This window comes from Aotus nancymaae, unplaced genomic scaffold (assembly GCF_030222135.1).
Source record: "Aotus nancymaae isolate 86718 unplaced genomic scaffold, 86718_ANA_hifiasm-v0.15.2.pri h1tg000008l, whole genome shotgun sequence".
Lineage (NCBI taxonomy): Eukaryota > Metazoa > Chordata > Mammalia > Primates > Aotidae > Aotus > Aotus nancymaae.
In genome coordinates this window covers 58821803-58847572 of record NW_026988419.1, presented here as the reverse complement: position 1 = coordinate 58847572, position 25770 = coordinate 58821803, and the positions used below count along the sequence as shown (strand labels likewise).

At 36.1% G+C, this 25770-nt stretch overlaps 1 protein-coding gene across 8 annotated transcripts in view; it reads right to left on the bottom strand.

Moving 5' to 3' along the window:
- UBR3 (ubiquitin protein ligase E3 component n-recognin 3) overlaps positions 1 to 25770 on the bottom strand; it is a 254046-nt gene that overhangs the window by 135460 nt on the left and 92816 nt on the right. For all 8 annotated transcript variants that reach the window (XR_010341473.1, XM_064373357.1, XM_064373358.1 and 5 more), the window contains exons 12-20: positions 20883 to 20948; positions 20701 to 20790; positions 19433 to 19561; positions 18384 to 18436; positions 18157 to 18290; positions 17713 to 17798; positions 16231 to 16372; positions 12078 to 12174; positions 2784 to 2925 (exon numbers count right to left, since the gene is read on the bottom strand). Coding sequence is in view for 7 of the 8 variants with exons in the window: in XM_064373357.1 (XP_064229427.1) it covers positions 2784 to 2925; positions 12078 to 12174; positions 16231 to 16372; positions 17713 to 17798; positions 18157 to 18290; positions 18384 to 18436; positions 19433 to 19561; positions 20701 to 20790; positions 20883 to 20948 (939 nt within the window). In the remaining variant the exon portion in view is untranslated. The remainder of the gene's footprint in view (positions 1 to 2783; positions 2926 to 12077; positions 12175 to 16230; positions 16373 to 17712; positions 17799 to 18156; positions 18291 to 18383; positions 18437 to 19432; positions 19562 to 20700; positions 20791 to 20882; positions 20949 to 25770) is intronic.

The window sequence follows — 25770 nt, the reverse complement described above, 5'->3', positions numbered from 1 at the left end:
AAAATATATTTCATTTAGAGATGCAAAAATATTTTATTGTTATAGACAAAAAGCACTTTAAGTAATATCTAGAAATAGCAGTTCACAAATTTTCTAAAGGTTATGTCAGAGAGTCCACTAAAAAAACCACTCATACAAATGTAAGTATCTAATAAAACAATTTAACATTTTATATCCTAATTTACTGACACTCTTCTCTTGATGACAAGGCTATCAGATAAGTAAGTTTGCCAAATAGAATAATTCATGCAAATGTGTTTAGCACAGCACCTGGAATGTAACTGGCAGCACAATAAATGTTTATGGTACATTAATGTTCTCAAAAATATGTCTCTAAAATTAAAGTTCTGAGCCTCTGAGTATTTTGAGTGGCTGTATAAACATGTAGGTCAGTGTGTGATTTATATGGAGGAGAAAGGTGGAAGGAATGCAAGTGGTTAGTAAAGAAGCTTCTCTCAGGAAAATTTGATAAATCTGACCTATGGATTATTCAATGCAAGCCTTAAACATCTTAAACAGAATTTCTGGGCCACCTACACCAATCACTCATTCAATATCATATAACAGGCCACACCAATCACTCATTCAATATCATATAACAGGCCACTAACCAGAAGATACCTAAAATGCCACAAGAAACAAAATGGCCTGGCGGCTATCATCCTGTCATCATTACAAAAGTCATCTGGCCAAATGATGGAAAGGACAAAAGGAATGAGTTCTGTAGGGAGTGGCAGTTTTACTTGTGGGTGAGATAGCAAAGAACAAAAAAGAGGACAGGATAAGAGGAGCCTCGCAGAAGATGCCCAAATGACTGAGGGGATTTGGAAAGGAGGACTTACGTGCTTAAGACCTTATCTACCACAACTAAAGAACAGAGAGACTTTCAAGTCACTGACTCTCTCATGTTTTTCTGACTATTCAGAGGGCTTCCCTATTCATCTGTTGTTTGGCACAGTGATGAAGAGCATAGGCTTTCAAAATCTTTAAAAACCAGATTTTTAAACAAATTCTGTCTATTCCTAGCTGACCTTCAGCAACAGACTCTGGCTGGTCTTAGTTTTCTCATCTCTAAAATTGGAATTATAGGGCCCCTCCTACCACTTTCACTTGTCCCATTCCCATCCAAAAAAAAAAAGAAAGAAAAAGAAAACTGCAATTATAACCCAAAATTGTATGAGTTAATATCTGTCTTTTGCTTTGTATAGTACCTAGCAACTGGTGTTCAACAAACAGTGAGTGGGTGATGCCAATGACGTAAGGAGCAGGAGCAGCAGCAGGAGGGAACTGAAGGCTAGGAGACCACAGAAATCATCCTTTCTGATCCACTATGTTATGGAGAGGAAACCAAGGCTCAGCCACACTACCAGCTAGCTAGTGTAAGCAACACTAGAACACAGACCTCAGACTCCCAGGCCACTGGCTATCATTACTATACTACCGCCTCTTGATAAATAAAACATTACCAGCTAAATTCAATTAAATTTTGTCTTCAAAGATTGTGGCATTACGGCTTTAACTGAATAACTTAAGAGCTAAGGGGGTAAAAAAAATTCCTCTATTAAGTACTTCAAAAAAACAAAAGAACTAAAAATGATGTTTCCAGGGAGTTTTATTTGACATTAAACATGTCAGAGGATACAGGTGGTTTACTAAAATTGATTTTCAGAAAGTTGACTTGCCAACACAATGTCAAAGGAGAATTTTTTTATTAGTAGTAGTATTATCAAGAATGCTATTTTAAAGTTGAGATTTTCAAAAATTCATTTATAATAGTCTTGTAACAACTAAAACATTGTCTTTTTATGTTTGATAAAATATTATTTGTACATTTAGCATACAAAAACATTGAAAAATATAACTTGAAAGAGCATAATAAATAATTTGCCATAAGGCTTAATTTTTCATGAATTACTTATTTGTCTCTTATTAGTTATTACTTGTAACAGTACTTAGCTTCCTCATCTGAACTAGTTATTTAACCTCTAAAACTCAATTTCATATCTGAAAAACGAGAATAACAGAACTTTCCCTGATAAAGATTTTTGCTAGCTTAAACAAAATAATGTCCACAAGTATATATAAAGCATTTTCAACAAAATCTGGCACTAAGTAAACATTCAGACTCTCCATTATTTGTAAAACAAATAGAGATATGTTTTCAGTACAAAAAGATATTCTACATTTTTGTAATAAAGAAAAAGAGCATTTTAAATCAATTACTGAATAACCCTTGTGGAAGTTAATGAAAATAAACCACCCAAGGTGTTTTTTGAAGCACCTGTCCAAAATCTTAAGAGCAAAACTTCAGAAACAAGTACATTCAAAAATTGGTCATGGGTGGGGTTGAAAGGAAGGGAAGTACAGAAATTTAAAAGTATTATTTCATTATAAGATTAAGAAAAAAAACATACCTACCCAACTAAATGTAATATATACTTTTTTATAATGTGTTAAATCATTGTACATAGTAATTGGCAATTTGTATAATAAATATTCTTATTTTTCTTTAAATTTTTTAATATAATTTTTAATTTTTCAAATTCTAATTAGGAAGAGAAACAATATCATATTAAAAGGAATTCAAAGAAAAATAAGAATATCTGTACACTCTTAAATGTTATAAATACACTTTGCTTTATAAGTGGTACTTTTATATAAATATTATCCTTCAGCATTTTTATTTGAAAATAAATTTTACTTTTATATAAATATTATCCTTCAGCATTTTTATTTGAAAATAAATTCTAAGCTTAGTCTTTCTATTCAAATTACTACTGTACCTTGTAAAGCAGAGTGAATAGCACAATGTGTAAAGTTTTACAGTGTAAAAGTCTCATGAGACCTTTATAGCTAGGATGAAGTGATGTCCTTTTCTTATAGGGAGGCCAGGGGTTTCCAGGAAATTTTCCACTCTGTTTTAAACTGTAAAAATAAAACAAAACTATAATTAGATGATAGCCTCAAAATCAAACTGTGGTTCAAATGTAATTTATAGACACCAATTTCTGTCACAGTATTTTACACAGTGCTATTTTTAATCAAATTGCTTAAATGCCAAAGAGGTATCTATTCTATACACAATGAACATTACTATTTCTTTTCCTATTGGCTAAAAATGAGTAAAGAGAGCTAAGCTGAAAATTTTAAAAAATATAAACTTTAAAGTGCTAACAAAGAGAAATGAACAGAAAGAATACAGATGAAGTACTCAGCAAAGAAATTTCCAGCTGTAAAAATTAAACAAAATAGATAACCTAAAAATTCTCCTACTACCAGTGGTTGGAAAAGCTGGATAAAATACAATCTTTTGAATGCATATTTGAACTCACAAAAAAAGTGGAATTATCCAGTTACCAGAAAAAAAGAAGGAATTAATGACAAGCACTAACACTGTGCCAGTGGTTTTAAAGTACTTGAGCAAACAGATCACAAGGTATGCTGGGCTCACACAAGGCTCAGAGATAGAACTGAGATCCCACCTAAAGCTGAGACACTTGAAAGGCTTTACCTTCATTGTAAGAGTAACTCACAAGGAGAATGAATTGTCTGTCTCTTCTGGGATGTAAGAAACATAGGTTCCCCAAAACAATAATTATGAACTTGTATGCAAATACAGTAGTCCCCTCTTATCTTCAAGGGACATGTTCCGAAGCCCCTAAGAGATGCCTGAAAACATGGATAGTACCAAACTCTCTATATACTGTGCTTTCCTACACATACATACCTATGATAAAGGTTAATTTATAAATAAGGCACAATAAGAGATTAACAACATAAGTATTATGACAATATACTGTCATAAAAGTTAGGTGAATGTGCACATGCTCCCTCTCTCAAAATACCTTATTGTTTAGTAATCCCCCTTATACCTAGTTCCACTTTCCAGTTTCAGTTACCCATGGTCAACCATATGTATGTCATTCACAGTATTGTTATAATTGTTCTAGTTTATCATTAGTTATTACTGTTAATTTCTCACTGTCTCATTTATAAATTAAACTTTATCATAGGTATGTACTGTAGGAAAAAAACGTATTATATATAGGGTTTGGGTACCTTCTCTCATTTCAGGCAACCACTGTGGGTCTTGGAACATGTCCCAAGGATAAAAGGGGGACTGTACTATACTCACTCCTGTTCTTCTTGTAATGATGTGAGATGATAAAACGCCTACATGATGAGATGAAGTGAAGTGAATGATGTAAGCATTGTGACATGGCATCAGACTACTAATGAATGACCTTCTGACAATATGTCATCAGAAGGAGGATCATCTGCTTCAGGTGGTCCTGAATCATCAGGCCATGACAATGTTGGAAAGTTGGATGTCAGGAACAGACAATGTCAATAACTAACAAGTGAGCAGTATATACAGCATAGTACACTGGACTAAGGAACAATCCACAACCCAGGTGGGACACAGTAGGATGGCACAAGAATTCATCACCAGGATGTCTATATAGAATGTCACATAATTTAAAATTTATGAATCCTTTATTTCTGGAATTTTCCTTGTAATATTTTTGGACAGAAAATACAGATAACTGAAATTAGAGAAAGCTAAACCACAGATAAGAAGGGACAACTGTAATAACAGACTCATAACACAAAAGGCAAATTTTGAGGGAATTACACAGAGAAAATGATAAATCCACAACCATAGTAAAGGATATTAGCATACTTCTTATCTAAATGAGAGCCAGAAAAAAATTGGTAAAGATTTTTAACAACACAATTAAGAAGCATGGGCAAAGGCAACATGCAATAATTAGAGAATACACCTAATTTTAAGAGCGCTTAGAATATTCATAAAAATTGACTAGATATGTAGTATGCAAAGTAAACCTCAACAAATATCAAAAGAACTGATACATGAACCACATTCACTTGCTATATAGCAAATAAAACTAGAAACCAACTTAAAAATGTAACTCAAAACCCGAGACATGTAGACATCTCAAAGCACTATGCTCTTAGAAACTCAGAAGTCATGAAAAATCATAACAGAAAAATTTATAAGCTAAACTATATAGAAAAAGCTGTGGCCCACCAAGTAAAGCAGTACTTAGAAGGAAACACATAGCCTTAAAATGCATACTTTTTTAAAAAAATCAACAACTAAGCATCCAAATTATAGTTAATAATAATGTATTTTATATTTCAAAATAGAAGAACTATAATGTTCCCAACATAAAAAGAACATAAATGTTTGAGGTGATAAATATCCCAATTTCCCTCATTTGATCATTGCACATTGTATACATGTATCAAACTATCAGAGAAATATCTTCAAATATTGTATAAAAGGTAATGTTAAGGCTAAGATATATTAATTAAAAATATCTATAACAATAAAAATTAAAAATAAATAATTAAAAATGAAAACCAAATGCACTAAAACAGCAACAGCAACTAAGTATCCTAGAAAAGGAAAAAAAAGATAATCCAAACTAAATTAAAAGACGATAATAATGATCTGGCATAGTAGCTCACACCTGTAATCCCAGCACTTTGGGAAGCCGAGGTGGGCAGATCGCTTTGAGCTCAGGAGTTCAAGACCAGCCTGGGCAACATAGTGAAACCCAGTCTCTACAAAAAAATTTAAAAATTAGCCAAGCATGGTGATGTACCCCTGTAATCCCAGCTACCCAGGATATTAAGGTGGGAGGATTGCCTGAGGCCAGGAGTTCATGGCTGCAGTGAGCCAAGACTGCACCACTACATACCAACCTGTAAGACAGTGACTGTGTCAAAAAAGGGAAAGGGGGAGGGGGAGGAGTATAGGAGGGGGACGGGGAGGGGGGTGAAGAAGAGCAAGAGGAGGAGGAAGAAGGAGGAGAAGGAGACAGAGAAGAACAATAATAGAGGAAAAAAGAATGAAACAGAAAATGGGGCTGGGGGAAGAGAAACAACCAAAAGTTAGTTGGTTCTTAGAAAAAATAGTCAAACTGGTAATCATCTGATATGACACCTAATTCAAAATAAGAAATAGCAAACACAAATAATAGGAATAAGAACACAGAGAAGATTTTTAATAATTAAGTGTATACTTAAGATAAAGATTCCTTAGAAAAATATAACTTGGCAATTTTTTTCAAGAAATAAAAAACATAAGCAAGCCTATAACCTTTAAAGAAAGTGAACGCGTAGTTTTAAGTTACCCATGAAAAAAGAAAAGATGCATGAGGCCCAGGTTGTTGAACAGGCAAGGTCAATTAAAACTTAAAGAAACATCATATGAATAAGAATGAAGTTGGACCACTACCTCATAGCATACATAAACACTAACTCAAAATTGATCAGAGACTTCGATGAAAAAGCTTCAGCCTATTTTTAAGTATAAAACTTTTTTGAGAAAAACAAAGGTTTAGGAATTGGTGACCTTAATTTAGGCAATAGACACAACACTCAAAGAACAATCAGGAAAATTTTGTTTTAATTGGAATTCATCAAAATTTAAAACATTTGTGACTCAAATGACATTCTCAAGTAAGTGAGAATGGCTCACCCACAGAATGGCTGAAAACATTTACAGATCGGGTGCAATGGCTCATGCCTGTAATCCCAACACTTTGGGAGGCTGAGGCAGGTGGATCACTTAAATATCAAAACCAGCCTGGGCAAAACATGTAGAGACCCATCTCTACACACACAAAAAAAATTAGCTGTGTGTGATGGCACATGCCTGTAGTCCCAGCTACTCAGAAGGCCACTCAGGATCACTTGAGCCTGGAGGTGCCCAAGGCTATAGTGAGCTGTGATCATGCCACCAGCCAGGGCTACAGAGTGACACTGTCTCAAAAAAAAAAAAAAAAAAAAGAGAGAGAAAGAAAAGAGACTATTTGCAAATCATATACCTGATAAGTCTAGTATTCAGAACATATAAAGAGGTCTTAAAACTCAGTAATAAAAAGTACAATTAAAAATGAGCAACAAAATTGGCAGTACCTGGTACCTTTATAACTGGAGTTAGGAAGGCAGGGGGCTAAAATAAGGAGGATAGGATAAAAACGGCCTTTCCACCACCAAAACAGAATTTTGGCTACAGAACTCATCTCTGGAGAGGATAAAATAGCAAGTACAATTGAGGGTATGAAGATGAGAGATTAAAATCATCATACGCATGTTTGACTCAGAGGCGCTAGGCCTTATCTCACAATCTGTTCACAGAAGAATAGCAGCTATACTATTGCCTTCTGGGCAATATCTGAGGATACTTCCCTGAGGAAACTGACCAGGTCAAAAAGAAAGATCTAATACAAGGGCTTTTCAAAAAACCTGCTTACCCAAATCACCCTATATTAAAATTGAGAACCTACAAGTTCCACCAATGCACTCGAGAGCTCTTAAAAACAAGTAGTCAGCATTGTCAAACATCTGGGGAATGCCTCTAACTTGGAAGCTACAGACTGAACAATAGAAAATGCATCTTAGAGGAAACAGATACTACATAGAATGAAGAAAATAAATCTTAAAAATAAGAAAACTATCATTAACATATTAGAGAAATAAGCCGTACCTACGACTATAAAGATGCTATAAAATTAACTTTGCATTTTTTAAAAATTGGCTTGTATATAATACTACAGTGGCAACATAGAAATGCAATTTCCAAAATGATCCCTACAGCCATGATGAAATACTTCAACTATTCTATTTCGTTTAGGATAAAAAAGCAGTTTTTACTTATACTTTGTTTCTTTGTTTAAGCAGTAACTACTAAATATGTGGCACCTAGATTAATAAAGTGTTCCAAAATAATGGTTATATATTTGTTGAAGCCCTGAGTAAAACATCATTTTGACTGCTATTTTCAAAAGCATCAATGGAATAATGCAAATGAAATGCTACATGATAGAAAAAAAAATTATTTAAGTGACTCAAACCAACACCTAATTATTGACCAGTTTGAGATGAAAATGATAGGTATAAACTCATACATCATACTTTCAAACATGGGGCAGCAGCCATTAACCTTCAAGATGGGAGATAGGAAGCAACAGAAATATAAGAAATTATGTATTTAAAAAATTTTTCTTTCCAGCTGAATTTAAAACAACCACTTTATGAAATCATTTCCATCTTTGGAAATGGCCTAGATCATAGTTCTAACAACACTGCCACTGTCAGACATATTTCACTGGGCACAATGGCTCACATCTATAATCCTAGCACTATGGAAGGCCGAGATGGGAGGATCACTTGAGGTTAAGAGTTCAAGACCAGCCAGGACAATATAGTAAAAACACACCTCTACAAAAAATGTTTAAAAAATTAGCCAGGCATGGTGGTATGCACCTGTAGTCCTAGCTACTCAGGAGGGTAAGATGGGAAGATCACTTGAGTCCAGAAGTTAGAGGCTGCAGTGGGCTATCATCACACCACTGCACTTCAGCTTGGGTAACAAAGTGAGACCCTGTCTCAAAAAAAAAAAAAAAAACCAAATAAAAAACAGACATATTTTCACTGAGCTTTTCTGAGCCGCAATGTCTTCATATATAAAATATAACACTGAAATGAATGGATGGTTTTCCAACCTTTGGTTTACTTTGTTGTTGTTGTCGTCCTGTTTCTGGTTTCTTTTTAAGAGTTGAATGCCCACTCAAGAGTATTTGGAAGGGAATAAAGGAAGCAGGATGAGCCACTTCCTCTCTCTTAAGCCTCCTCTTGCTGTTGTCCAACTCTGTCTTCCAGTGATGTCCCACAAGACCCTTATATAGAACTTGGACTAGATCTTAAAGGCCTTTTCCAGCAGGAAGAGCCTAAAATTCTAAGCATCTAAGCATCACATAAAGCAAATGGCTTACTTTCACTTAAACTCTCAGCACAAAACGAGAAAAAAATTTACTTTTCATTCATTTAACAAATATGTACTGGTTGCCTTTAAAGTGCCTGGCACAAAGCTAAACTGTGAGAACACAATACTTTAAATTTATCAGACCATTTTTCATTTTCATTTGCAAGATGGCCTCCAAAAGGCCTTGTTGCAAATTTAAAAAGATCCCTCCCAGTACAATCAGTTAAGCCACTTTTTGTCTCTTAAAACTAAAAAGCAGATGAAAATGATCAATCGCAAATTGGCCAGGCCCAGTGGCTCACACCTATAATCCCATCACTTTGGGAGATCAAGGTGGGCAGATTACCTGAAGTCGGGTTTTCGACACGAGTCTGGACAACATAGTAAAACCCTGTCTCTACTAAAAACATAAAAATTAGCCAGACGTAGTGGTGGGCACCTGTAATCCCAGCTATTCAGGAGGCTAAGACAGAAGAATCGCTTGAGCCCAGGTGATGGAGGTTGCAGTGAGCCAAACTGCACCACTGCACTCTAGCCTGGGCAACACAGTGAGACTCTGTCTCAAAAAAATAAAATAAAATAAAACAAAGTAGCAAACAAATCCTAGGGTTTAGGGTTATCTTCCTACTGGTGCTGAAACAATAACTGAAACAGTCAATTATACAGTCAAATATACAACAAATCAAAGATACTGCATAAAGGATGTAGGTACTATAATTTCACAAACAAAATAAATCACAAAAATGTTAAGTTTTACATAGTAACCAACTCATTTCTCTAAGGATATGGTATTTAAGTACACAAAATGTTATCACACAAATATAAAAGTTTGCACATACGGTTTCAAAGAGTAATTTACAAGAAAATGGTTAAAAGGTTTTAGTCTAAAGCTAAAGAGTATATTTGTCATCTGCTATTACTGCTTTATTTGAGTACATTATTTCTTTTAAAACGCAGATTTTTTAAACTGCTAAGAAACATCAAAGTGGTTCAGAAATGTTTCTGTTTTATTTTTCTGTGAAACAGGGCCTCATTCTGTTGCCCAGGCTAGAATGCACTGACATGATCATGGCTTACTGCAGCCTCGACCTCCTGGGCTCACGCAATCCTCCTGCCTCAGCCTCCCGAGTAGCTGGCACTACAGGCATGTGCCATGACGCCCAGCTAATTTTTGTATTTTTTGAAGAGATGGGGTTTCACCATGTTGCCCAGGCCGGTCTTGAACTCCTGGGCCCAAATGACCCACCTCCTTTGGCCTCCTAAAAGTGCTGGGATTACAGACATAAGCCACTGCACCCAGCCTGTTCAGAAATATTTCTAAGAAACTATTAAAAAATTGTACAAGAACTCAAAAGGCAAATAGAAGAGCCAAGAGAATGAGGAAAAATAGAGAACAAAATAGGAAAGTGAAAAAAGAAAACAATAAAAACAGCTTTGGGAACATGGTTTTATCTGACTATGTGAAGTAGTTATAAATCAAAATATGATATAGATCTAAACAATTAATACAAAACAAATCCAAACACACAAGATACCTGAAAACAGAAAAAGTATGCCTATATATCACTATGGGTCTAAACTAGGTTTCTCAACCTAGGCACTAATGATGTTAAGGGAATATGATTCTTGGTTGAGGTGGCAGAGCTGACCTTTACTAGATGTCAGTGGCAACCTCACCAGTCTTCAGACAATGACAAATATCATCCCTACTTAAGAACCACTGTTCTAAATGAAAGAAATAAGCTGCTCAGAGCTAAAAGTTTGCTAAGGGAAAAATAAAAAAACAATTATATTTTCTTTACAGAGTACCTGGCATATAACAGGCAATCAATAAATGTGTATTGTTAAATAAAATTTCCCCTTTAAAACTGATTGTATTAATTATCTAATGATTCCTTCAAAGCTTTGAAAGTTTCAGCCCAAATTTCTCAGTCCAAATTTCTATTAACTACAAAGTAAAAGAGAATAAAATTTACTTAACTCTTATACATTCAAAACAACTAATCATCACTACTACCTTGAAAAAAAGGCAGAGCCATTTAAGACTGGGGTTTTATGAATTCTCAATTAGGTTTTCCATGCAAATGCTTCTTCCCAGTTTTTTTCATTTTTCAATTTTTCAACAGGAATTACTCAAATTTATTTATTGAACAAATATATTGTAAATATCTACTAACTTCCAGCATTAAGTATTAAAGATGTACAAGAGATACAGAGATAAAAATATATTCCCTCAAGGAGCTAGGAGTTTAGTAAAAGACTACAAGCAAATAAATTTTTACAAAACTACATGAAAAGCAGAAAAAGAGGTAGTTAAGAAACCAGAGAAAGAAAACCTCAGACTAATTTCTCCAGGAGTTTAGAGAAAGGGAGACAGAGAGATATACTGATGGCTGAACTGGGTTGTTGCTGTTTTAAAGATTGTTTTGGTTTTGTTTGGGGGAAGAAGTAAATTAAAATTTCACATTATCAACTTTCTTCAGATAACTGTCTGTGATCGATATTTCTATTACTACAAAGTCTTGGCAAAGGAGAAGTTTCACTTTGATAGTTACCTGGGTAAGTATTAACACTTTCTCAAAATCAAGGACATTTGCATCATTTGAATGTGCTTTTTAGACATTTAACTTTAGCTTTAGAAAAGTAAAAGATGATATCCTGTGATATTCAGCAATATAATATTAACAATTAAGGTTTAAAAAGAGGTGGAAATAATACCTAAAACAGTTTACAATTTATAATAACATACAAAATTGAAGTCTGCATTAAATGATATCTTTCAAAACTTTTGTTTTCTGTAGTCATCAATACTGTAAACTATTTTGTTAAATATTTACAAGTAAAATTCATTTTGCTTTGGTTATTTTTCCAGTTGTCATGAACACAGGAATATTTTCACTTATAGACACCCGTCATCATCTCTGATGTCAGACAATTCTATTCTCTTAACTTGTGCCTCCTCTACTGGTTCAAAAGTATAACAACACAAAACCAAGCCTTTAATTTCACTGATGGAACAGCAACTAAATAAGTTTCTGTTTTTTAATTTAGTGATCATGTCCTAAATTTAATTCATCAGATTAACATCAAATTTTGGATAAAGACCTTAACAAAAATCTCTACCAGATTATTTTTTTAAACCTTAAATTATTATTTTCATCTCTAAAGAATGGAAGTATATTTTAGTGAGAGCATATCATATTTGTGTTATAATTGAAATTTTTCTATATAAATATGAAACATTCCATTACCATGCTAATCAATTTGATGGACTTACAATGCAGTGTATCTGTCCATTGCAGACTGCACATCTCTACGGTAAACTGTTCGAAGAATGACCATGACGGGGTCAAACTCCTGATCCCAGACTTCAGCTATTAGCCAGAAAAAAGTAGAAACATTGACTTCTCAGAAATAAAATCAATTTTTAATGACTTATTACATGTTAAGTACATTTTAAATTTAAAAGACAGAACACTTTAATCTGATTACAGTATTTGCCTTAAGAAGCTTGATGCCATAATTACTTTTCTAAGTCAAAAATCACAATTTCATCATCAGGAATTTCTCTTGAGTTCAGCAAGCACTAAAGAACAAAAGTTTTGTAATACACAATGCCTCACCAAAAAAGTTTCGTTCATTGTTGTTGTTACTGTTTTTTGTAAGGTGCTGATTAAAAAGAAAAAAACACAGCACGTTAAGACCTTTGAAAGTATTTAAAGGCAGCCGGGCAAATCCCAGCACTTTGGGAGGCTGGGGCGGGTGGATCACAAGGTTAGGAGTTTAAGACCAGCCTGGCCAAGATAGTGAAACCCTGTCTCTACTAAAAATACAAAAATTAGCTGACCATGGTGGCATGTGCCTGTAATCCCAGCTACTCAGGAGGCTGAGGCAGAGAATTGCTTAAACCCAGGAGGCGGAGGTTACAGTGAGCCGAGATTGCACCACTGCACTCCAGCCTGGGTGACAGAGTGAGACTCCAATTCAAGAAGAAGAAAAAAAAAAGAAAGTATTTAAAGGCAACCAGAACATGATGCCTCACACCTGTAGTCCCAACTACTTGGAAGGCTTAGGCAAGAGACTCACTTGAACCCAGGAGTTCGAGGCCAGCCTGGGCAACAAAGCCAGATCTCATTTCCCAAAAAAAGTATTCAAATAAAAGTATTTAAAAGTAAAAACATGAAAACTCGATTTAAAGATTAATGAAGCTGGACGTGGTGGCTCATGCCTGCCAGCACTTTGGGAGGCTGAGGTGGGTGGATCACTTAAGGTCAGGAGTTTGAGACCAGCCTGGCCACCATGGTGAAACCCCATCTCTACTAGAAATACAAAAAAATTAGGCAGGTGCGGTGGTGCACACCTGTAATCCCAGCTACTCAGGTGACTGAGGCAGGAGAATCACTTGGAGGCAGAGGTTGGACTGGGCCAAGATCACTCCACTGCACTCCAGCCTGGGCAACAGAGTAAGACTCAGTCTCAAAAAAAAAAAAAAAAAAATTAATGAGCTATTGATTTTCAAGAGACCCACTCTATAAATCTTTTTTGGTTAAAAAAGACTTTCTGCTCCTTTGCTAAAACTGATCATTGGTCTCCTCACCTGCATAATTAGAAACCACTATCCTATATGTGGAATGTGTACAACCGATGGTTCACGAGATGATTTTAAGTATTAAGTATATAAAGCCTTTTATTTTAATAATTCTGTAATTATTTTTAATGTGTATTAGAAAATTGTAAGTTGCAAATAAAACTCATGACACCTCATTAATAATCATGCTTAGGATGAAACAAAGTTTGTTTGTTTTTTTTTAAGTTAACTCATTAAAAAAAAATCCCACCAGGGGCAATGGCACGTGCCTGTAGTCCCAGCTACTCTGGAAGCTGAGGTGGGAGGATCGCCTGAGCCCAGGAGTTCTGGGCTGTAGTGCGCTATACCGATTGGGTGTCTGCACTAAGTTCAGCATCAATATGGTGATCTCCCGGGAGCAGGGGGCCACCAGGTTGCCTAAGGAGGGGTGAACCGGCCCAGGTCAGAAACTTCGGAGCAGGTCAAAACTCCCATTCTGATCAGTAGTGGGATCACACCTGTGAATAGCCACTGCACTCCAGCCTGGGCAACGTAGTGAGACTCTGTCTCTTAAAAAAATACTGAAATACTAAGCATATTTCAATAGAGTGGATATTTAGATGTGGCAAAAATCTAAAAAATGGACTGAGAATAATTTTAGAAACCATTGCCTTAAGAGTATCTCCTTACTAGATTAAGTTTTTCTCTCTCATTCTCTCTAGCAAAATTATTAACATTTGAAAACATGGTGAGAAACTTAAGCTTCTCCTTACCCATCCACTATAATTACAACTTTCTAGCACAAAACACTGTTAACCATTGTTAACCACTGTCCCTATTTTCATGTAACAAGCTATTCATCTTAAAGTATCAGAAGTATGACTTAAAATTCTGAAGACAGTCCTCCACAAAGACCCTTATTAGTATTTCTATCATCATTTATTGTCCCTCTCTTTGAAGTCTATTATTTTGCATAATTAACATTCCAAAGCTTTTATTAGAAGTGTACAACCTTAGCAATGGAAGAAAACTTTAGTGATTAATTAGTCCAGTGGGCTTCAAACAGTGTTCCATGAAGCTGAATTACCACCAATGTGTAACAGGGGCCACTTTAGGAGCAAGGGGATAGCAGAACAGAGGAGAAGCTAGGTTCACTACCCACACCCACTTTAACAGGAGTAGGCCAGCTACTGTTGGTTTTATATTAATATAACAAATTCACTTAAGGCTTAGACCTTGAAACCAGAGGCTTGTTTCAACCACTTTTTAAAAGTTTAAGAACTCACTTTGCAGATAAGAAGCCGAATCCAAAGATAAAAAACTGGCTGGGCGCAGTGGCTCACGCCTGCAATCCCAGCATTTTAGGAGGCCAAGGCAGGAGGATTACTTAAGCCCAACAGTTGAGACCAGCCTGGGCAACACAGCAAGACCCTGTCTCTACAAAAAATAAGAAAATTAGCCAGCATAGTGGTGGATGCCTATGGTCTCAGCTACTGGGGAAGCTGAGGTGGCAGGCTCGCTTGAGCCTAGTAGGTCAAGGCTGCAGTGAGCTGTGATGGTTACCACTGCACTCCAGCCTAAGCGACAAAGTGAGGCTCTGTCTCCAAAAAACAAAACAACAGATTTCCTAAACCACACAACTAGCTAATATAATGCATACTGTATTTAAATATGACACTCAGTTTCTTAGCTCTAATCTCCAAATGCCCAGTATTCCATCTCAGCATTGTTTATAACAATAATCTACAGAGCTTGTTTAAAAAAGCAGATTCTCAGATTTTACTCACAGAGATTCTGATGAGAGCAGACAGATGAGGCACAGGAACCTGCATTCTTAATGAGGAGCACAAGTCTTACAGAGATGTAATCCTCACATCATACTTTCATAAGCACTGCAATATACCACAGCACCACCCCACTCCCAAGTTCATCTAATATTACACACAAAGTATCCTCTACATTAAAAACAATACTGTGCTTTTCTTTTAATGGGAGTACTTTCCAACCAGAGACTCTGGATTGTCTTGAACTCCCTGAAAAATCCCAAATAAGGCTTTTCTGTTCTGCTTTGCCAAACACACACAGTACAGTACATATTATTTAAAACTTCAAAATGAGCATTAGTTTTTCATTTATACAATGTGTTGAGGGAGTCAAGAATTTTGACTTAGATAAGTGAAAATCTGAAAGTCCAACAAAAAAAGACTATGTAAATCAAAACCTCACCTATTTATGGCTCTTGTCAAGCATGGTCAACTGTGAATCTAGAGGAGTAAGAAACTTATAAAACCAATCAGGTACCTGCCACCATGCCTGGCTAATTTTTTTGTATTTTTAGTAGAGACAGGGTTTCATCACGTAGGCCAAACTTGTCTCTAACTCCTGACCTCAGGTGATCCACCGACCTCGGTATTCCAAAGTGCTGGGATTACAGGCATGAGCCACTGCTCCCGGCCTCTACACCCTTTAATTTGAACCATTTCAAGTTAAAATTCGGGTCGTGAGGATTGTATTGCTGTTTCTAAATCAAATTTGGAGAGTGAGTACATTCAAAATATTTTTAAATATACATTTTGTTTTATAGTTTCTGGTTCATTTACGGTTATGATCACTTATAAAAATGAACTAGAGTTCTAATACAAATTTCCTTTAGAGTTTGGAGTCATCGAAGAAGGCTTAGTGTAACATAAAGCTATAGATTTGTAAGTAATTGAAAGCAGTATCACTGTTTACCAATAAAGACATAAATTCATAACACAGTGGAGAAAATGACTAAATGGTAAATATTTTCTTTTAATACACAGAAGAATTCACCATTCAAGAACTGATATTTGAAAGAATTCATTTATGTGTACAAACATACCTTTGGGAGTATACATGCCTTGTTGCATAGAACCTCCAGGTTCAAAAACAGGAGCCTTAAAATCAGCTACAGCTGATAAAACTGATTCAAAGCTGTAACTGCCTGGAATAATGCCACTTTTTGGATTAGGATTTTCTGGAATATGATATATATGTCAAGAAAAAAATATTAATAACAAAAAGCCAGATGCATAGTATTTCCAAGGTACTCTAGTTTCTCATTTTACTAGACAAATAGTAATTGACTGTAATATATAAGGCTGGCCACAAGAGGGCTATATAATACAACAGTTCAATAATAACTTCTCATTAATTGTGATTTTTTTAAGATATGTTTAATCTAGGAGCCTACTAATAAATTATATGCTGTAGTAGTTCCCAGGTCTATTTTCCCCAAAATAAATTTATCAAATTTCAAAAATTGATTGAAAAACTTTTTAAAATGTGTCATTTTCATCATTTTGTAAATAACTTTTCCTTAAAAAACAGAAAGAACTTGCAAAAAATTAGCCAAGATTTTTATAAGCAAAGATTGTTTTTCCAAAAACACAACATTTCATCCCCAAAGAAAAAAATGCTAAGCAAATTTAAACAAAGAAGCAAACCAGAAAGATTCTCTCCCATTCACTTCACATTAAAGTATATATCTACATATATATATATAACTCTTTTAAAAAATTCAAAGATACAGAGACTGTTTTTACTCTATACTAGCACTGACATATAGTTCATAATGACTGAAGGGAATCTTCAGACAATATCAAATTGACACTGCTTATAAAAATCAAGGCTGTCAAATAGGCTTTCTAATAGAACTTATTTCACAAAACAAAAATTTCAGCCAATTCTTCCAAACATAGTCATAAGCTATATAAATACTAAATTTAGCCAGAATTTTTATCAAAAAACTACTTGATAATCTTTACCTAAAATTTTATTAACATTAACAAAAAATAATCAAATAACCATTGTATGTTCAGTCCTATACAAAGAACCACAAGTTCCCTGTTTGTATACAATAATCTACAAACTCAAAAATCCTTTAAGACCGAATTCTACAGAAAAACCCTCAAAATGTTTAAAATCCTGGTAATAATAATCTTAAGGTATACCTTTAATTGTTAACCATGAATTGCAGCCTGGCTACACAGACAAAATAGATGTAGCTGCCTTTTACAAGATGTTCAGTTTCTTTGCACTAATGCCGTCCTAGAAGGTTAAATCTTGGGGTGGCCAAACTCATCAATCAGTCTTGAAACTACCCTAAAGTCTAAGAAGAGTTCCCTAAGAGGTAATAACAGGAGGTTTAAAAAAAAAAAGTCACCAGCCCTGAATACATACTTTACTTGAGCAAACAACTGGTGTTTTTCTTTTTCTATATTATTTTTCAACTTTGAAGAAAAAAAATGAAAATTTTGATTAACCTTTAATCATAGCAATTACTTATTTTCGATCCTGCAACTAACAGAAACTTGAAGGATATGAGGTCCAGCAACGAACTGTGTGTCCTGTCATTCATACACAGCTGGGCTACCATCTCTGCCCTGAGAATCTCATCATCAGACATTCCTAAAATTATTAAAAACAGAATTAACAAATCTGAGTATACATAAATTATAAGAAAATAACTTAGCACACATTTTATTAAGCTGTTTTACCAAACATAGGATGCTTCAAGTTAAAGAGTAAAGAAGCAATGCCCCAAATATAACTGCAATTTAACTGCTCTTTGCAGTTCCCTTAAGCAAAGGATATTTTAAAGATATTCTAAAAGACATAACTATGGTACAACATACCAAGAGTCTGAAACATTGTTTAAATTTATTAACATCCTTTCCTTTTTTCCTTAAGCCAGTTACTATCACAGAGAGGGGGAGGAAGGGAGGAAAACAGTTAATACCTAAGTATTAATATCAGTGAGTTTTACCTAAATGTAAACGAAGACTCAAAAGAATCACAAGAAATGTAAGAGCGCCTTCTAACATCGACCTCTCATGCTCTGCATCAAGTACTGTATTTTGATGTTGTGATGCCATTGTCAACAAATCCACTACCTTAAATCTACAAGAAGAAATATTTGAAACATATTTTTATAAATTAAAACAAAATTAACTGGACACTTCCTAATACATGTCTGAATAAAATTATGCCTACCTTTCAAAGACGGATGAAATAAAATAATCTGGGTCAAGTCTAGAAGCACAAACCTTTAAAAGAAAACAAAATGCTTTATTTCTTAATATTCAGTTTTATTTCTTCTACTAATCATGTCTTTCTTTTCTTTTCTTATTTTTTCTTTTTTTTTTTGAGACAGAGTCTCACTCAGTCGCCCAAGCTGGTGCAATCTGAGCTCACTGCAGCCTCCACCTCTGCCTCCGCCTCCCAGGCTCAAGCAATTCTCATGCCTTAGCCTCCAGAGTAGCTGGGATTACCAGCATGCGCCACCACACTTGGCTAATTTTTGTATTTTTAGCAGAGACGGGGTTTCAATAGGCTGGTCTCAAACTCCTGGCCTCAAGTAATCCACTCACCTCAGCCTCCTAAAGTGCTAGGATTACAGCTGTGAGCCACCATGCCTGGCCATAATTTTTATTTTCTGTATGTTATGATTTGACATCTTGAGGGGACTTACAGACCTGAAGACAGATAGTCCCTCCCAGAGCCAGCTAATTCCTAAACATAATAAACAACTTACTTGGGAACATGCCCATCATGCAAGCCAACCATCATCTTTAACTAACTCTCACACATCAATCCAGTATTTACCCTGCCCTAAATCAACCCAGGGCCAAGTACCACAGAGCCAGGTACAGCCTCTAGGCCTCAATGCCTGCTGGAATTATTCACACTAGCCAATCCTGACTTTCCTTTCCTGCAGAAACCCCAACAAAGGCTTTGGCCTAGGCCCTCCCCGCTCACTCCTTTCTGACTCTTGACAAAAACCTGGTGCTTTCCTTGTAGCCCTGTGCTGGGTGATACGCCTTTTCTCTAGAGAAATGTAAGTAACAAATTATTCTTTCAATGGCATTGGCCTCTCCATGTCATCACTCAGTCACCTCTATAAATTAAAATTATATTTACAGATAATACAGATAAAGTATATCTGTATATATGTGTCTCATTTGGGTACAAATGAGACACTTCTAAAGTATATCTGTATTATCTGTAAGTATAAAGTATATCTGCATTATCTGTTGGCTTACCTGTAACAGGTAGATGTCAGGATCAATCATGGAATTACAGAAATGAGACTGGACATAGGTCATGGCTTGTCCTTTGATTTGCAGACCATTTCTTACCCACATATTGCTGTGGATTTCAGCAAGACTTGCCTAATAAAATAAAATTGGACAAAGAATAAATTATCTAAACTCAATCTTTATAAAATATAATAACCATCTCAAAATATTTAATGATGTAATCATAGTATGAGCCTGATATTCTGTCCAATGTTAAAGATAATCAGTTGAAATATACACTTTTACTTTTTTTTTTAACAATAATTATGTTTTCACATAGCCACTTTTTAAGAGTTTAAACATGAGTTGGTTTTCCATGTTGGCCTCTGGATACATTTATCATGACTTTCACTGGCATCTTTCATAAGAAATCAATGCTTATGTCTCACTCTATTTCTCCCTCAAGAAAACCCTAAGTAACAACACAACAACAACAACAATCCTAATATATATAATGTTTAAAAAAACACACACTGGAATAAGCATAAAATGAAACCAATTGTTCAAAGTCAATTAATACATTCTACATCTTTAATTCACTCTAACTCAATCTTAAATCTATACTACTAATTTTCCAAATATTGGAGGTCAGAATAAATGTTCTCACTATATCAGTATTTAATTCTTCATGTATTTATGTCCAGTGGGAACTAAAACTAAGAGTCATAATTTTATCTCTTGTTTCCCAACACCCAGAGTTCAAATTCAATAATATTATAAGTAACAAATCTAAAATTGCCAGGAAAAACATACTGAAGTGCAAGTCCCTCTAATGTATATAAAAGGCTGGCCTACAAAATTATAGTGTTGGTACTAAATGAAATCATGATGCTTATATAAGCTAATTCTTCTCTCTTCTTTCTCCTCTCACTGTACAAATAGAGAAACTGAGAATCAAGGAGGTCAATTACCCTAAACCTTGTGAAAAATAAAACAGTGGTAACACCAAGATCAGAACCTTTCAGATCTTCTGACTCCCAAAACAGTGCTATAGCGTGTTAAATGCCACCCCATGAGTAAATATCATGAAAAGAATTTCTGGAAAAAGTAAAACTAAAAGTAAATCTCAAAGAATGAAAAATACCTAAACATAATCTGGCAGAAATACAGTAACAACTTCTTTTTAAAAGAGTTTTCAAACATCTTGGCTATAATAACAATGAAAGACATAAATAAAGGAAGAATCACTTAGAGAATCCACTTCAAAACTGTTTAAATGCCTGCATACATACTTGAATTTGGAGTGGGTGAATCATTAGTTTCATTAACATTTCCTGATCTGGTAAAACAGAATCCAAATCTAGTTCTTGACATTTCACAGCCTAAAAATTACAATAAGAAAGTTACTAATTCAATTCTTATTTTTGCAAATTAAAAAAAAAAAAAGAAGAGAATTGTTTAATGACAGTCTTACCTTACTCAAAAACATAGCATAGTAACGATGTAGTGGCAGATGAAAAGTGACTTGGTTAGGTGCTGGCTGGAATAAACAAACAAAACCCACAAGTCAAAGACTATTTTAGAGAAATGTTAAGATGGTTGTAAAATGTTTAAACCATACTCTCACCTGGATTTATTCCTATACTTTTAGTTCAAAACTTAACATTTTAGAAGATGCAGATTCTAATATCACTATAGATAAAATTATTCCATTTTAAACACTTAAGTTTTTTGAAGGCAGAAACTGTATTGCACTCAACTTTGAATCCTCTGAAGCATCCAGCTTTAGATTAATATTTCCTAAATTCAACTCAGCTAAAGCAAATAATCATTATAAAAACAAGGGATGGAATGGATTTTCCTCTACAGTAGATCATTTGGGACTCTTCAAATGCATGTATACAAAAGATCACGACAGTACTAAAAGTAATAGTCACATGTAACATTCATTGAGCACTTACTATGTGCCAGTCACCACACTAAGCACTTTATTTACATTACCACATTTAATCCTCAGAAGAACGCTATGGGGTAGGAACTATTAATATTCTCATTCTACAAGCAGCCTGGATTCCACTGTCATATTCAAAACTGTAAGAAGATTCTGACTATATCCCTAAACAGAGTTATAAATACAGGGCATTGTTAGATTCCTTCACCAACTGGATAAGATGCTTCCAATCAGTACCAAACACACCAGCCTCTGTAACAAAACTTCATAAAAAGTATGTCAATGACCTTAGGCATTCCTGTAAATATTACAAAAACTGTATTTTAAATCTGTGAATCCCATGAACCACAAAATTTTTGTCCTACAGGACAAAAATATACCATAGCTGTCCTTCTTAAACAAATGAGTTAAAAACTAAAAAGGGATAGTTTGTTTTCAATGCTTTTTTTTTTTTTTTTTTTTTTTTTTCTTTTTTTTTTTTGAGACGGAGTTTCACTCTTGATACCCAGGCTGGAGCGCAATGGCGTGATCTCGGCTCACCGCAATCTCTGCCTCCTGGGTTCAGGCAATTCTCCTGCCTCAGCCTCCTGAGTAGCTGGGATTACAGGCACGCGCCACCGTGCCCAGCTAATTTTTTGTATTAGTAGAGACGGGGTTTCACCATGTTGACCAGGATGGTCTCGATCTCTTGACCTCGTGATCCACCCGCCTCGGCCTCCCAAAGTGCTGGGATTACAGGCTTGAGCCACCGCGCCCGGCCTGTTTTCAATGCTTTTATAAGTACTTAGTAAATATTCTCTTGCTAAAAATTTTTATCCAGGACATTCAGATCATTATGCTAACATGGTATCATTAGAGAAGTTACAAGAAATCTAAATGTGTCACAATCCCTTAAATAATTATTTTTTTCAAAACCAGTAAGATGGTCAGGCGCGGTGGCTCACACCTGTAATCCCAGCACTTTGGGAGGCTGAGGTGGGTGGATCACGAGGTCAAGAGATCGAGACCATCCTGGTTAACATGGTGAGACCCCATCTCTACTAAAAATACAAAAAATTAGCTGGGCATGGTGGCACGTGCCTGTAATCCCAGCTACTCAGGAGGCTGAGGCAGGAGAATTGCCTGAACCCAGGAGGTGGAGGTTGCGGTGAGCCGAGATCTCGCCATTGCACTCCAGCCTGGGTAACAAGAGCAAAACTCTGTCTCAAAAAAAAAAAAAACCAGTAAGATAATAACATCTTCCTCATTATGTAAAGGCTATAAAAATTTGTTCTAATAAGTAAAAGTTTGCCCTCTATAAAAAGAAAGGAAATTCTAACAATGTTCTCTAAAGTGAATAAACCTTGGGGACATTATGCTAAGTAAAATAAGCCAGTCACAAAGAGCAATAACTGTATGATTCCACTTATATGAGATTCCTAGAGCAGCCAAACTCATAGAGATACAAAGGAGAATGGTGGTTGCAAGAAGCTGAGGGAAGAGAAAATGGGAAGTAGCTATTTAATGGGTATAGTTTCAGTTGTCTGAGATAAAAAAAGTTATGGAGACTGGCTGCACAACAATACAAGTATACTGAACAGTACTGAACTATACACTTAAAAATGATTAAGATAGTGAATTTTATGTTTTACGTGTATTTTGCCACAATTAAAAATAAAATTCTAAAAAGTTTGCTGTCCATTACCATAATCATTTTAGTAACATATTCTACACTAACTAGCTAAGTCAGAATTTCCTTTGAAGGCATTAAGCACAGTGGGTAAGTGCAGACTCTTTTTTTTTTTTTTTTTTTTTTAAATAGACAGGGTCTTACTCTGTCACCCATGCTAGAATATGGTGGCATGATCACAGCTCACTGCAACCTCCACCTCCCAGGCTCAAGGCATCCTCCCACTTCAGCCTCCTGAGCAGCTGGAACTACAGATAAACACCACCATGCCTGGCGAATTTCTTTTTTTTTTTTTTTTGAGACGGAGTTTCGCTCTTGTTACCCAGGCTGGAGTGCAATGGCGCGATCTCGGCTCACCGCAACCTCCGCCTCCTGGGTTCAAGCAATTCTCCTGCCTCAGCCTCCCAAGTAGCTGGGACTACAGGCACGCACCACCATGCCCAGCTAATTTTTTTTTGTATTTTTAGTAGAGACGGGGTTTCACCATGTTGACCAGTATGGTCTCGATCTCTTGACCTCGTGATCCACCCGCCTCGGCCTCCCAAAGTGCTGGGATTACAGGCGTGAGCCACTGCGCCCGGCCGAGTTTCTGTATTTTTTGGTAGAGACAGGATTTTCACCATGTTGCCCAGACTGCTCTCAAACTCCTGGACTCAAGCAATCTGCCCGCCTCAGCCTCCCAAAGTGTTGGAATTAGAGACATGAACCACCATGCCCAGCCTAAGTGCAGACTCTTTTTTTGAGTCTCACACTGTCCCCCAGGCTGGAGTACAGTGGCACGATCTCAGCTCACTGTGACCTCTGACTCCCAGGTTGAAGCGATTCTCCTGCCTCAGCCTCCTGAGTATCTCAGACTACAGGCGTGTACCACCACACCCGGCTAATTTTTTGTATTTTTAGTAGAGACAGGGTTTCACCATGTTGCCCAGGCTGGTCTCGAACTCCTGACCTCAAGTGATCCACCCGCCTCAGCTTCCCAAAGTGCTGGGACCACAGGCATGAGCCACGGTGTCTGGCCCCTAAGTATAAACTCTTAACAGCTAGACCACATGAGTTCAAATCCTGGCTCTACCACCTACAGCTGTAAAACTGTGGGCAAGTTACCTCTCTGTGCCTCAGTTGTCTGATGCTTAAAGCAGGGATAATAAAGAGCAGGGTAGCTGCGAGAAATAAGTAAAACAACACAGTACCCAATACATACTGCTATTAACTGCTAAGCTATGGACTCTATTTTATCTTTCAGGGCTTTAGCAAACCCTAAATTCACATTCTTTGTAATGTTAAAGTTCATATTCCTTCCTTGTCTAATGTTACAGACTAGTTACGTGATAAGCTCTTCTTCTGTTCCTATATACACTGACAGTCCTTGGATTCCATTCTTCACTCTGTAGTCTTCTCGTTATATGTGAATTTATCCAGACTCACAGCTTCAGCTGCTAACTGAGATTTGGTAATTCCCAAATCTCAGCAGAAATCTCACTCCTGAACTCCAAATCTTACATTCAGGTGTGTACTGAACATCGATACTTAATATTCCATGGGACCACAAATACAGTGTGCCCAAACCAAACTCAGTATCTTTGCCGTAAAACTCAATCCACCTCACTATTTCTTCTCCAGATTCCCAGTAATTTAAATATGAAATGTAGACTTCCTCCTTCTCACAAGTCTCCTGTATTTGATGAGGCACCAAATTATGTTTACTTATTTTCTAAGTATCCCTTAAATCCACTTTCTTTCTCTCTACACTGCACCTAACTAACCTAAGCTCAGGCCCTCAACACCTAGTGCCTAGATTTTAGTGATAACCCCTGCTTCTACTATTATCCTCCATAAGACACCTTTTGTGGTGTCTGCCTAGCTCATAACCCTCTAATCTTCTCAGACTGTGTCTCCCCCTCCCACTCTCTGCCACCTCAACCCCACATACATAGAGATTGGGGCCTGACAGTCAAGTCTATAGTAGGCGCACTTGACTGGAGGCAGAGCAGGGGACACCAACCCAACTTGAGCAATGACTTTCTCTCTTAAAAAATTGGAACTGGGATTCAGAGACATTCGCAGGCAAGCTGGGAGTATGCCTTAAGTGGTAATATTAGGCAACTATAAGAAGGCAGTATTTCATCACATGGGAAAAGCATAGAAAGGGAAGGAAAAAATGAGGCACATACAAACAGGGCAAAGACAAGCAACAGCAGTTCCTATTCAGATTTCCAGTCCATCCCTGAGATCCAGGTGCCCTAACCCTTAGATATCCCTATGTATTTATAATAAAATACTGCTTAACTCAAGCTGCTTTAAATTATTTTTCCCCTTGCATAAAAAGAACTTAGACTAACCTATCTTCTATTACCCTCTATATGCTGCCAGAAGGTGGTCTTACTCAAACATTAATTTAATCTTGAACTTCTTCCACTCACAGTTTTTTAATGACTCCCTACGGTTTTAGCCTCCTGATAACCTTCCAACTCCTGAAAAGAGCTTACCTCTCCAGCCTCATCTTCTGTCACACAAATTCACAAACCATAGGTAGTGCCCCTAACTTACTAAGCTTCTGTGCCTTTGTATATGCTATTCTCTCTGCCCCAAATGCTATATATCCCTTCTCCCACTGGACTAATGTTTAAGACTTTGCTCAGTTGACACTTCTACTAAGAAGCTTTTCTGGAGTTCTTCAGGCTAAATCTGGTGCTCCCTTTTATCCTCCCACATTGCACCTGGTCACAACTTTACAGAAGCACA